Below are 13483 nucleotides of genomic sequence, written 5' to 3'. Positions count from 1 at the left end.
GAGGATTTTGAATAATCTCCAGGGCGTGTGAGAGGGTTTCCACAGTCATAGGATCAAGCGGCCTGCTTGGCGGGACATCATGGGGGCAGAAGGATGCAACCACTAGGTCTGAAGAACCCACCGGTGTCGCTCAGAAAGGAGCCAGCACACGACCCTCGTCATCAGTTAATGACCTACGAGAGAATTTCTCCTCGGACGATGCGCCGCGGAAGGCCCCAAAGGTTATGCGCACGGAAGCCGAAGCAGAGGGAAGAACTCCGGCCGCCCATCGGACGCAGTTGTTATGGCCACCGGCTGACGATGCTAGGCTACCTGCAGTCGTGTTAGGCAGTGATAGAAAGGACAACCGCCTCCCCAGCGAAAGATCAGACCGTCTCATGCCACTGGCCAGAGGTCCGTCGCCATCATCATCCTCTGAAGTGATGGACCCCTCACTGCTAGAGGAAGAAGGGAGGTGAAACTCGGCCAAGGATACAAGACAAATGGCGATGTTGTAAGGTAGAGTCTTCTTGTCCATGGTGTAGGGCGTTAGGTTCCCAAAAAGCTACTGGAGGGTGGGTTCGTTGTAGGAAACAAAAGGAGGTAGGCTCCGTCACCTCCATGACAACCACGCTAGGAATGCTCTACGAAAAGTTGCACCAAACAATGACACGGGGACAAAGAGATCAGTCCGATCAGCTAAGGCGGTCTCGTCCTCGAGCCGCTCAACCCAGCAATGGCGATCGAGGAGGTGCTGAGCCGTGGAGGTGGACCACATGGGGGGACACCATGCAGAGGAATGATAACCCTGTATCAGAGGATACCAGCAGTAGCAGAGGCCAACCTCATCCACGACCGGAAATACCACGTGGCCCCCGCCGGCAATAGCCGCCCACTAGCGGCGAGAATGGTGTCCCACGCTTCTTGTGAATGACATATAATCAGAAAATTATCAGGGTAGAAGGTTTTGAGCTTAAATTCTCCACCGGAACGCCGAGGGCTCACGAGATGTCATGTGTCTGAAACCCCCGTCTAGACTGGTCAGTGTAAGCAAGAATTGCCCAACGTATACAACACTCCTCCACAGCGAAGGTATCCGACCAGGGCACAACATAGTGCTTGAGCGCCACCGTTGGTGGCTGAACAAGAGCATCGTAAGATCCTGGGCGTCGGAGGGGATGAAGGTGGGGTGGATCCCAAAGCTGCCGGCCCTCTCGGAGTCGAGCTGGTCCATGAATCCAAGCGATCCATACCAGCGAGGTGCGGCGGCGTATCGGTGGCTGCCGCTGAACTAGGAGGAGTGGAGTCGGGCAAAGAAGAGAGCCGGAAGATCTGACGACGCTACCCGGATCTCTTAGATTCAGACGAACTTGCCCGCGGGCGCTTGCAATCTCTAGCACAGTGTCGGAAGCCTCTTCAGCGGAAGCAGCGAGGTGGAAGACGACAGTCCACTCGTCGGTGCGACGAGGACAGGTAGTTGAGACATCGCCCGTCGAGGGTAGTCGACAGGCTACGCTTGACCGATGCGGAAGGCTTGCGACCAAGCCTAGACGTCGCCCGTCGTGGGCGTCGTCGGGCAGTCACCAAGGTCCAACCGCCGTCGTCAGCTGTGGGCACGAGGCCACTAGAGGAGCTGAAGGCCGACGCGCGGCAGACGAGGCCGACCGGCTTGGGAGGAGGCACAACAAAGAGGGCCACCCTTGTAGCGGTCCCAAAATCATGGCGAGAGTCCGACGGTGGAGCGCGTGGTACATCCTGTAGAATGGCTTTGCCTTTGGATTCAGCCGAGAGCCTCCTGGCGCTGAGGAACGGTGTTGCGCTGGGCGGCAGGATAGGAGGCGACCACTCGGCCGAGGAGACCGAGAGTGGGGAGTTGCAGAGCCAACACTGCACCATGGTACGACTGGACGAGGTTGCGCCAGGGTGAATGGGCGGAGCGAACGGGGACAGGGGGCAAGAGTTCACTAAGGGTGGTGGCGCTAGGGACGCGACGACGGTCGGAGAGTGGTCTAATTAATCTACAGTGTTATAATCCGGTCCCACAAAAATAACTGGTCTAGTTTCTTCTCTATTTATCTGGATTAATAAAAGTATTTCTAGGATTTTTTTGGTAATGTAGGATTAAAGGTGGTGCTTTGGATCCCACAAGTCCTTTGTAATTATATAGATTATATTTGATGTCCTCCTAATGGAAAATATTCTTGTGGTAGAAGATGTAATGCTAAGTATACTATTTGTCAGTTGTCATTGCGATGTAACGAGCTACAACATCTTTTGCAAAAGCTTTTAAGATGTTTGCAGCATTGTTTGTGGCAGCAATGGTTACTCTGACCAAATCAATCTGCTGGAGAACAGTGGTCAAATCTAAAGATGTCAATGGAATTGGAGTGGTTATATATCAAAAACCGACATCAAATTCTTGCTATGTTGAGAGGAAGGCCAGTGAACCCCCTCTATGCTCTGAGAGAGACAGATCACGTTTTCCTTGGTAAGTTGCAGCTTATCACTTCAACAGGTCTTGTTGCCACTTGCCACCAACTGCCTATTTCGGACTGTAACTTACTGTTTCACTGACAAATAGCGTATCATGATAGATGCCATCTGCAACCTGTCCTGGCTACAGATGTTGTAGACATATAAATGATTTATGCTGCAGTTTCTATCAAGTGTTACGTATTCCATTGCTCTTATCTTTGCTTTTGCAGGTATGCTCCTCTTGGTAGTTGCCTTTTGGCAACTGCTGTTTCCAGTTCAGATGAAAGAAACAATTGGCCCGTTCCATGGCCTGAAAGACTTAATGTCAGATATGCAAGTGTACCTGACGATTCTACTTCGAACAAAGAGAAGTTAGATGCTGATACAAAGTATTGAAAACATGTTGTTTCAGAAGTATATTTTAATGACTTTCCACTTAATTGGTCAAGTATTCGTAATGTAATGGGCATGAATGCTGGTTCTGGAGGGTAAGTGAAGACAATTTTTTCTGCTTCTCTTAAATTTATTCTGTATGACATGGAAATAGTAATGCTCATAATGTGGCATACCATGTCTGCCAGCTGTTTCTGATACATGGAATATTAGAGATTAAATAGATATTGTGTGGACATGAGGGTTGGCCTTTCAATCTGAAAGTTTTTATCAGTGAAGTAGGGATAACTTATCATGAACTATAGCCTGAAACCTTGAACTCTGTCATCCTTGTTTCAGCCATGGCTTGAGGGGTTGCTCTTTATGGGATTCTAATACTTGCTGATTTGGACTGCAAAGTCAGCAAGACAGAGATCCCTTTTCTTTTGTGGGATCAGGCAAACCAGAAATTAGTGATACTTAAGTTCTTACTTTTTAGTTGGATGCTGATCTGCATAACATACAATTGTTATCAAACTAATTGGACTCCATTCATGATAGGAATGCTAATCAGGCTTGTTTTTGTTGAACCAGAATTGCAGCAGCACTCATTGATCAACCTTTATGGGTTATGAATGTTGTACCAATTGGTCTGCCAGATACCTTGCCGGTTATTTTCGACAGAGATTTGATTGACGCACATCATGATTGGTGTGAATCTTTCAGCACCTACCCACGGACCTATGATCTTCTCCACATGAGTGATCTCGTCGGAAGTCTTACAAATAGGTAAATTCGCACACCTTCAGAACTTTTACTACTTGTGCTTCTATCGAATCTGTGGTGCTATTTGTGTCTGTTACTTAGGTGCGACATCATTGAAGTAGCAGCTGAAATCGACAGGATATTGAAGCCTGGGAGATGGTGTGTGTTGAAAGACACCATACAAATGATAAAAAAGATGCGCCTGGTTCTCAAGTCTCTGCACTATGAAACCGTCATTGTGAAGCAGCAATTTCTTGTTGCTACAAAGAGTTCCTGGTGTCCTGGCAAATCAGCTTCGAGATCAGGATTTCATAGGAGGCCGTACTTTCAGGGGAGTCATCAACGAACAGAGATTCTATTGATTCTTTGAATTCTGATTGAATTAATTCTTTATACAGCAGAGATACAGGATGGTTAGATCCAGACGATCACTTATAAGTATAGGAAATACATACTTCCGGTGTGTTGAGCTGAAATATTTTTTTTTTTTGTGAAAACAGAATAATAAGGATGTTATAGACTTCAATATTAGGCTAGGGCTAACAGATGCATACACGGTTAATACAGAGGCTCTCGTTTTGCATACTTGTTCAGCAGTAACTTCTGTACATTCAGCAATAAAGATCTTGAAACAACCTTGGATAAACGCGACCTCCTTTCTTTTCATGTTTTTGTTCTGTCAATATCTTGAGACCTCGAAGTTTGCTCTCTACTGTTGTCTCTACTTCTGTAGTGAGAGTGTGAACCTTAAATTTTTTATTCAAAACTAACTGCGGCAGTCAGGTTTCAGGTGAGGCCGGGGATTCGAGTTAGATCATCTCTAAGGGTTTTTGAGTTCTGTTCTTTCACGAATAAATTCTCGTTCTCTTTAGCGTTCTAATAATTTTCTTTATAAAATAATTATTTCTTCAATTTTTTTATTATAGGATTTTTTTTTTCATTTCTCTTCATAAATCATTTCAAAGACAGCTATAGGAGATGAAAGAAAATAAATGATATAAAAATATGGAGTAGAATCGAGAAAGGAATGAAATAAAAGGAATATGGTTAAAAATGATCTAAGCATTCGAGGAGCGGTGATAGGGGTAAGGTCCGGTCACCGCAAGGAGGTGGCGGAGGCAGATGAGGTGATAGGATGGGAGGAGGATCTGATGAGAAAAGGTTGACAAGGAAGGAAGGACAGAGGAGAAGGGCGGCTCAGGGGTGGTGACATCGTCAGGCCACCTGTCAATGCCAGTTCATTCTGGTAAAGCCAACTAATCGCTAGAAGAGCAAGCAACCTAGGTCCTAGCACAACTTTACATGCAACACGAGTTCGGAGGCGTCTGTACTCTGTGTCGCGCACACGTGACCCGAGCGTGTCGGCACGTTGGTTTGATGGGTAGCTAGGTCGGCAGCCGGCACGGCCAAAGTCGCACTGGTCGGCTGCCTCGGGCCCCTCCCCTGCTCGTGGTTGCCGCCGTCTCCTGCGGCCTCCAACTGCAGAAAGACTAGCACGCGTACGCTCATGCACGGCATACCCTCATATCAATATTGTATCATCCCGTCCGGTACTTAGCCATCATGTCAGATGCGGTGCATATCTTTGCACCGCATACGTAGGGAAGCTAATTTTATAGGATTTTTTCATAAAAAATCTTCATGAGATTTTGATCTAATCATACATACTCTGATCTAACAGCTAAATTAAAGAGAAAAGTAACAGTATCATTGTAGAAAGGAGATTTTTTAAGAATCCGGTCTTATAAAATTTATTTGCCGCACGTACTGCGTCCATCTGTCCGTGCACTTAGGCACTCCTGCATGCTCAGGTGATCGTGGGCCGTGAACACCGCTGCGCCCGAGCCAGTGTTTTGGGCGCAGCGCGGTACGAGTACGTTACGTACCCATCGGTCGGCCTGCAGGCGGCCGTATGCATAGCACGGCCGGTACAATCATCTTTTGGGCGCAGCTGTACGAGTGACGGCCGTAGTGAACAGCGGTTCAGCAGAGCATGCAGTCCTCTCCGAAGTGATGTGTACTGACTCCTGAATGTACTACCCAAGCTAACCGGCTAGCTTAGCCATGAACACGCATGCATGATGCATCCTTCAGCATTACGAATCTAATTAGCCCCCAGCTACATCCAGTTACACATCAGGACATCAAGTTGGCCAGGTTCGCTTTGCTAAATCAATCCCGACCCATTAGAGCAAGAAACATATGCATTGTAAGCAGACGTCCTTTGCGTGATGAACCCATTCTTTTCTTTTTCTCCAGGTGAACGCCATGGGTATATATATACTGCGACAACGTTGATATATTCTTCTAGTTGTTCCTATGCTCCCATAAAGTGTCCGTACCATGTTATCATAGCGCATAGTTTGTCAAAAATAATTAGAGGTAATCTTGGTCCGACCCCACAAATTCATTCCTGAAATATTGAGTGCTCGCTGCACTGGAGGAAGAATCATTCTGCCTCACAACCCAGCGGATTGGCTTAGTTTATTTTCTATCTCTCTCTGTGTAGCCAACTGAGGCTTCCGCGAGTTAACAAACTAATAGAGTTGACCTATCTTATGGATCGCGACTATACTGCTTTTGGAATCGTAATTGAGGGTGGCAACAGAGGTGAACAAGTTACAATCACATAATAAAAATCACATAATTACGACTATAGAATGTACCAAGTTAGGTGGCAACAGATGTGAACAAGTTACGATCACATGATAAAAATCACATAATTACGACTATAGAATGTATCAAGTTACATTCATATATATTTATACTAACTGACCTATCTTATGGATCGTAACGATACTACTTTTAGTATCGTAACTGAAGATGCCACAACAGTGAACTACAGTGCACTCAGTTACCTAATCTATATAAAATATATATAGTACAGTCCTCAAAACTAAAATAAATTAAAAATTAAAATGAAATAGTACAAGAACATCCACCTAACTGTACTATTTCCAACTAAGGATAACAGGGCACCCACATATATATAAAATAATATGACAGTAGTCTGTTAGTTAGAAAGTATAGTGAAGGCCAATATGATATGAAGCAGTACCACCGATAAGTTCCTACCCACGCATAGTTTATTGGATTACACATCTCTGTCAAATCTTAATTAAGGGAAAACAAAAGGGCAAATGAACAACTATCTTGAAGTAGAAATCAGAATTGTTATCGTCTGAATTAGCTAAATTTGAAAGGTAATTAAATATAAAGCATAATGCAATGCATAATAAGCAGCATTGCCAGTTGGATTTACATATGTACGACGTCTTTGAATCTTGGGGTCTCCAAGATGCAACCATGACCTTTGCTTTTTATAACTTCACACATAAAGCACTTTAAAAGAAAAAAAATCAAGTAATATAGTTCTCATATAACTATTTTTTATTGTTCTAAATATATTAGTAATCAACTTTATAAAGTTTTACGGCACGAATTCTAGAACGTGAACGGAGGAATCAAGTACTATATATTTAGCTGATTAGAACCACAAAGTATATGACAACTCTAATAATACTCCTTACAGGTACTATGATTGGTAGTAACCGTCTTATAATAAAATAACCAGATACGATACTGTCCTTTACGCAAGATAGCTGCGCAGTAACCTGCATCTCCAAGGAGTTTTTTTAAATAATATCATTTTACTGAAAATTTATAAAAAATAATAGCTAAATTTATAAAATTATAAGAATATGTACATGTCTGGAGCCTATCGACACTCCGCGTGCCGACGAGCCCCATGTCCTGCAGACGATTTAAAAAAAAATCATAACTTTTTTCTATGAACTCGGATGAAGATTATCTTTATATGACAATTGTACCTATCGATAAGATCTACAACTTTTTAGTTGAACATTTTTCCATTTAAATCTGTTTAGATGACCAAAATATGGCTAGAAGTTGCAGATCTAGTTCTTCAGATCTGAAATTTATAACCACTTTTTGATATATAAACAGTTTCAAATAGAAAAGTGTGCAACGACAAAGTTGTAGATCTCGTCAAGAGCTATAATTTTTATATAAAGATCATCTCCATCTAAGATCAATTTTTCTTTAAATATCGTCTACGGGACATATGACTTGTCGGCAACTGAAGTGTCGACAGGCCTGCAGACCCACTGCCATGTGGGATGTCGGCATGTAGAGTACCGACATGTCCCTAGTCAGGACTACGCATGCCGACGGGTACTTATTCTTGCAATTTTGTGAATTTATCTATTGTTTTCAATAAAATAATATTATTTTTAAAAAATTTCATCTCCAAGCAACAGCAGATTAAATTAACAAAAAGGAAAGCTATCACCACCACCCAATCAGTTAAGGAACACAGGTGGTTGCAGATATACCCTGAGGCTTCAAATTACATTGCCTAATGGCTAAGTGAACCATTTGACCGAACTCTCCTTTAGGAGAAAAAAAAACATTTGACTGAACTCATGAGTTGAAGAAGGAGCATCATGATAGTGTAGGGTCAACTGACTGGTTGCCTCGAATTTATGAAAGAACATAAAACGGTAATATTTCCTGTAGTAGTACTGGAAGTTTGGGTCCATTAGTACGTATATATATATATTATTCTCGCACAAAAGCTGCATTCTTGTCTTCTACCTTCGTCTGTCATATCCCGTGCTAGCTCGAACACACAGTACCTCATGTACTGTTTGCACCACACCCTGCACAAACTTCAAGTTCTGAAAAAGAAGACAGCAGCAGAATGTGGAAGCGTTGCCAAGCTTTGTGCAGTTCCCTATTTGCTAGCAACCACAGTGACACATCAAGGAAGCCATGCAATTAACTTGCCTACATATATCTAGTCAGCAACCACGACAGTCTCGTCTAGCTAATAACGTACTGATATCCAATCATCACTCATCAGTGAGAAGACGCAGCTAGCATTAGCAACATTATAAATAGGACAGCAATGAATTGTAAACTATGAAAGTGCGCCTAATGTTGCTTCACTAAACAAGCAACCTACTATTCGTGAGATTTCCTCGATCAGCTTGCTAGTTATTTCTCTATATATACAACGATCAAGGACAAGAAAAGAACAAAGCAACGAGCGAGGGGTGGCTTGTACGTCAGCCTCTGCAGCGAACTGTGTACGGGGCGCAAATTTTAATGTCACAGCCCCAATCATCACAGATCGAGAATCCAATGATGCCTGTCGTCCCTCCCTCCCAAAATAATTCCTCTAGCCACCTCCTGCGGTACACCCTACTCTACTGTGCCGTATAGTAACAAAAAGAAAATCAGACCAACGTTGCAACCACGGCCACGATAGAAACAAAAGCACAAGCAACCTGGGCACCCAGCTAACCTTGTTGCGCTCCTTATATAGCTATACCTAGCTTGCATTTTTAATCATCGGGTGCAAAATAGCCAGCCAAATTTTAAATTTTGGTCGAGCTGCCGATCGATGGATGAAGCAGACATGGTTCACCACATTGATTTCAGACAAGACTTGCATGCGAGAATTGAAAGCAATCGCACGGGGAGCTGGTTTCAGTGAGGAGCACTACTATAGCGAGCTTGCACGGTGGGGTCATGGCGCCAAGCAAATTAAGGAGATGTTTCCTGAAAAAATGGGGCGAAGTGCATGCGCGCGCAGTGCTTAGCCACAGTGCCGAGCTGATCAGAGATCGATGGGTGAAGAGCGAGCTAGGCGATGAGGGGGCCATGCATGTATGCAAAAAGACAAGGGAGCTCGCACCAGGCCTAGCGTGGGCGCTGGCCCACCGTGCATCCCTCCCTTCGCGTGAGAAAGTGAGGGAGGGAAAAGGCTAGCTACTGTTCTTCTTCCTCTCCTCTCTGTCGCTTTTTTTCTACTCGAACAAGAAACATGGCAAAGGAAAAAGGCTTGCAGGAATGAGATCGACCGGGGTCAGATCAGGAATGTGAGCATGGGAGAGAGAAGAGACAAGAACGATACATGCATTTTGGTGCGTGGATCTGTAAATTTTTCTCAACCATATTTGGTGAGCTGTATATTGAATTGATCCACTCTGAATGAAGATACAGAAGAGAAAGAAGAGAGGGCATGCAGATGCAGCGGGGAAGCAAAGGAGTTGCACCGGCCATGCAGACGAGTGCTCGCGCACGTCGGGGCTGAGATCTAGAGAAGCATGCTGCTGAAACAGTGAGCGAGTGTGCTAGCTGTGTGCGCGCATGCATGATTTGGTGATCAGTGGGAGCGAGATCCTTGAAGAGAGAGACAGTGGTGGACGCGCGCACGTGTGGTCAGCGCCATGGGCCTGAGTCGGCAGCCTACTATACAATCCAATCTGGCCGGGGGACCAGTGCAGATCTTCTTCCTCCATCCCGAGCACGCGCTATTTTATTTAAGACTCTCTCTAGGACAACACCATCGTGAGAACTGAAGCCTGAGTGCATGGCCACTTCTAGCTCCGTACTTCTCGTCATGGCAATTGAACCAGCTGCTTATGCTACCAACTGAATTATCAACCTTGCTCAGCATATGTTAATTAAGCTGCTGCGAAGAAGTGCATGCAGGGGCTAGATTGGGATAGAATTTAATTGGTGCTAGAGTGAATTCAGGACTGTGTTTGTACCAAAAGCTTGCGGTGGAGGGCACACACCATTGATGCAAGCTTTCAATTTCCACCTATTTGCACAGTATAAGCAAAACACAAATGTAAGTGAGATGTATGAGTGAGTACTGACTATTGAAGTACTGAGTACTGCATCTCACTATATGTTTATATAACTATTTATGTAGCTAGAACTATAGAGAAACAGTCAGTTAAAGAGTCGAGAGAGATCCCGGGCTGAAACATGAAGATCTTAAATGTGCAATTAACCTCAAATCTTGCTTTTATCTGATAATGGGTATGTGTGAGAAACGAGCAAACATGTCGACTCATGAATCCACATCCCAATTGTCAGTTGCCACTTACTGACCTAGCTAGCTAATTCAGCTGGCACAGCCGCACAGCTAGAATAAAGACTCAAGAAACAGCAGGAAGAAATCCAGCAAGAAAATAAGAAGGAGAGGCAACTGCTAAAGAGCGAGAAGGATCGATACTGAAACCAAATGGCAGAAGAAACAGCTCAAATGTTGCAAAGCTCGAGGTATAGCGAGACGTACAGAAGCAAATAGACATGATTTGCAAAGTGATTCTACTATACTCGGGATTTGGTCGGTGCAGTAGTAGTAGTACTGCCACTCCCCCCCGCCTGGCCGCCAGTCGTCGGTGCAGCCGCCGCCGACGCGCTGCCACTGGACCTTCCTTCTCCGCCACTCGCAGCAGCAGCAGCATCCCGTGCTGCCGCGGTGGCCGATGACGACGCGGCGCTCGACGCCTCCCCGGGCGCCGCCGGTGCCGGCTGCTTGCGCTTGCGGTTCTTCTTCTCGTAGGGTATGCCCCGCGCCTTGGCCTGCGCGTCGCGGACCTCGCGGAGGTAGATCCGCACGGCGCGGGCAGCGAAGGGGTTGGACTCCGGCGCGTGGCCGCTTTCCTCGTAGGCGGCGCGCAGGCGCCCGATGAGCGCGTCGAGGGAGCCCCACGCCTGGCGCAGCGGGCACGGGCACGGCGCGGGTGGGCTGGGCTGGCCGTAGTAGGCGCACCCGGCGGCGTGCACCTTGGTCTTGCCGAACTGGTCCAGGTACTTGAGGAACTCGATGACGTGCGCGCCGCTGCACCGCGCCAGCGTCAGCGGCGGCCGGTGGTTCCGCAGGTACTGCAGGAACGTGTTCCAGTCCCGCCTCTTCTGCGACTCGTACCTGCTCAGCTGCTGCGGAGGCGCGGCCAGAGGGGCCGGCTGCGCCTGAGCCAGCGGCTGCACCGGCTGGTGCTGCTGTGCGTCGCCTCCCGCCGCCGAGGAGGACGAACCGGCTGGCCCCGAGGGATCCATGCGCTAGCTACTAGCCCACCCGGCCGCCCGGCAGCGGGCGCGGGCGAGCGCGCGATCGTGCAGATCAGTGGAGACGCGCACCGTCCTGTGCGGGCGTGGGTTGGGTCCCGACGGGGACTGGAGAAAGGCAGGTGAACTGAACGCTGCTGCGAGTGAAGTGAAGGGGACGGAGGCGTGAGGGTCGATCGCAGGAGGTGGGGGCCGGGGGGCTTTCACGTGGTGGTGGCCCTCAGGGAAAGACAATTTTGTATGAGGTATGAACCCACAGGTTATGTTATGTTATTTATCTCCTCTATCTAATATTTATTTATTTATTAATTCTTTTATATATTTAATATTTTTATCTATTTTTATGGTACGAATCTTAATATAAATATAATCCATACAATGAAAAAGCTAGTCGAATTTTCTCTCCGACCACCCTGTTGAACAGTGATTTTACTGTTAGAACACTATAGCATCAAATTATAGTCATTCATATGTAATATAACACTCACTGACTCCATTTCACCACGAAATTAGAGGATTCTATTAGGTGCGGTTGATCCAAACATATCTCTAATACATCGACTTACAATAAAGTAAAGACATTGTGACTTTACTTCATTATGAAATTAGAGGATCCTGTGCTGACCCCGAACACAATTCCGTCTCTCCTCGACGTAACAGCAGAGGACACACGCAGGCGCGCACGTACGTGGGCGGATTCATGGAAGCACATATGTACGGGCTCGTATGGACGAGCTTTTGGGCTGAAAACGGTAGTGAAAATTCCTGTTTTATTGGATGTTGTTTTTGCGAATTTTTGATAGTTTCTTGCGGTATTGATATCGAATCAGAAACGATATCAGTAATTTAAGTCGGAAACGGAAACGAAAATGATTTTGCCTCCTTCCGTCCGTTTTCGAATATTTCTGTTTGTAGCCGATAATTTCTACCGATAATTACCGAATACCTACAACTAATTCTAACCTTTCATGGCCTAGGTGACGCCCATCAGTCCAACCCATCTCCAGACCGGATCGACCCAAGCCCAAGCCTAACTCCACCACCAACCTCTCGACCTCTCATGGCTTCTGATTCTTGAGTCTCAAGCCCAACGCCGCCGCTGCTATGTCAACTATCATTCTGTGAAACTATGTCTATGTTTATATGTCCTTTTGGTTCAGCTGTTAAACTTCATGTGTGACCATCAAACCATTTTATTTTGGTTCAGACTTCATTCTGTGTCTATATCTATGGGTATGTCCGTATGACGTATGTGACTTGTCACTTCTGAGTTGTGATATGTGAACTATAAACTTATGTTTAACATTAGAACTTGTCTTCATATATTCGTATGTATCATGAATTTATGTTTATCATATTAAATGTGTCTTATCCTCTATCATATATTTATACGAGATGTGTCTTATCCTCTATCATATATTTATACGAGATGTGTTTTAACTCGTACTATCATTATGTCATGAAGTCATGTGTGACTTCATCGTCTTGTCGTATGAGATATATGGTTTGTGAGCTACAGATCGGTATATCGATTATAAATTATTGATTCCCGATCGATACGGTCATATTTTCTGTCCGTCATCATCGTTTCCGATATTTCCGTAATACTGATGCCGTATTCGTTTCCGATATTTCAGTAATACCGATGTCGTATTCGTTTTTGACTTATCATTTTCAATATCGCTTAAAAAATGAAACTGAAAACGGTTTTAGCCTTTTCCGATAGTTTGCAACCGTTTTTAGCCCTAACGAACAGTGCCGGCTGTTGCGTGGCGCGGTCGCATGCATATAGTGGGCTCCTGCATGGCCGGCGCCCGATGTGGTATCATTCGAGCGCGTCAGGTGTGGCAGCTAGCTCGCTAGCGCGTTTAGTTCGTGGTGCGTAGTTTGCCATCAGTGTCAACCAGCGCTTGTCGGACGGGGATGACCATGAGATAGATGAAGCTGCCGTACTATTTCGAGTTTCGGCTACACATTCTTCTGAAACCTTTTGCGTCTC

General features: G+C 45.6%; 1 protein-coding gene and 1 pseudogene across 1 annotated transcript; one reads left to right on the top strand and one right to left on the bottom strand.

The window, feature by feature from the left end:
* The first annotated feature begins 2297 nt into the window (after positions 1 to 2297).
* On the top strand, positions 2298 to 3961 carry LOC133928130 (probable methyltransferase PMT23; annotated as a pseudogene).
* Positions 3962 to 10619: 6658 nt separating this feature from the next.
* Positions 10620 to 11704, bottom strand: LOC133929064 (protein G1-like8). The gene has a single exon (XM_062375656.1). It carries the CDS (start codon positions 11473 to 11475, stop codon positions 10744 to 10746), a length of 732 nt encoding a protein of 243 aa, XP_062231640.1. The 5' UTR covers positions 11476 to 11704; the 3' UTR covers positions 10620 to 10743.
* Between the last annotated feature and the right edge of the window lie 1779 nt (positions 11705 to 13483).

The sequence above is a fragment of the Phragmites australis genome, chromosome 9 (genome assembly GCF_958298935.1).
Source record: "Phragmites australis chromosome 9, lpPhrAust1.1, whole genome shotgun sequence".
Classification (NCBI taxonomy): domain Eukaryota; kingdom Viridiplantae; phylum Streptophyta; class Magnoliopsida; order Poales; family Poaceae; genus Phragmites; species Phragmites australis.
This window is presented reverse-complemented; position numbering and strand designations above follow the sequence as displayed.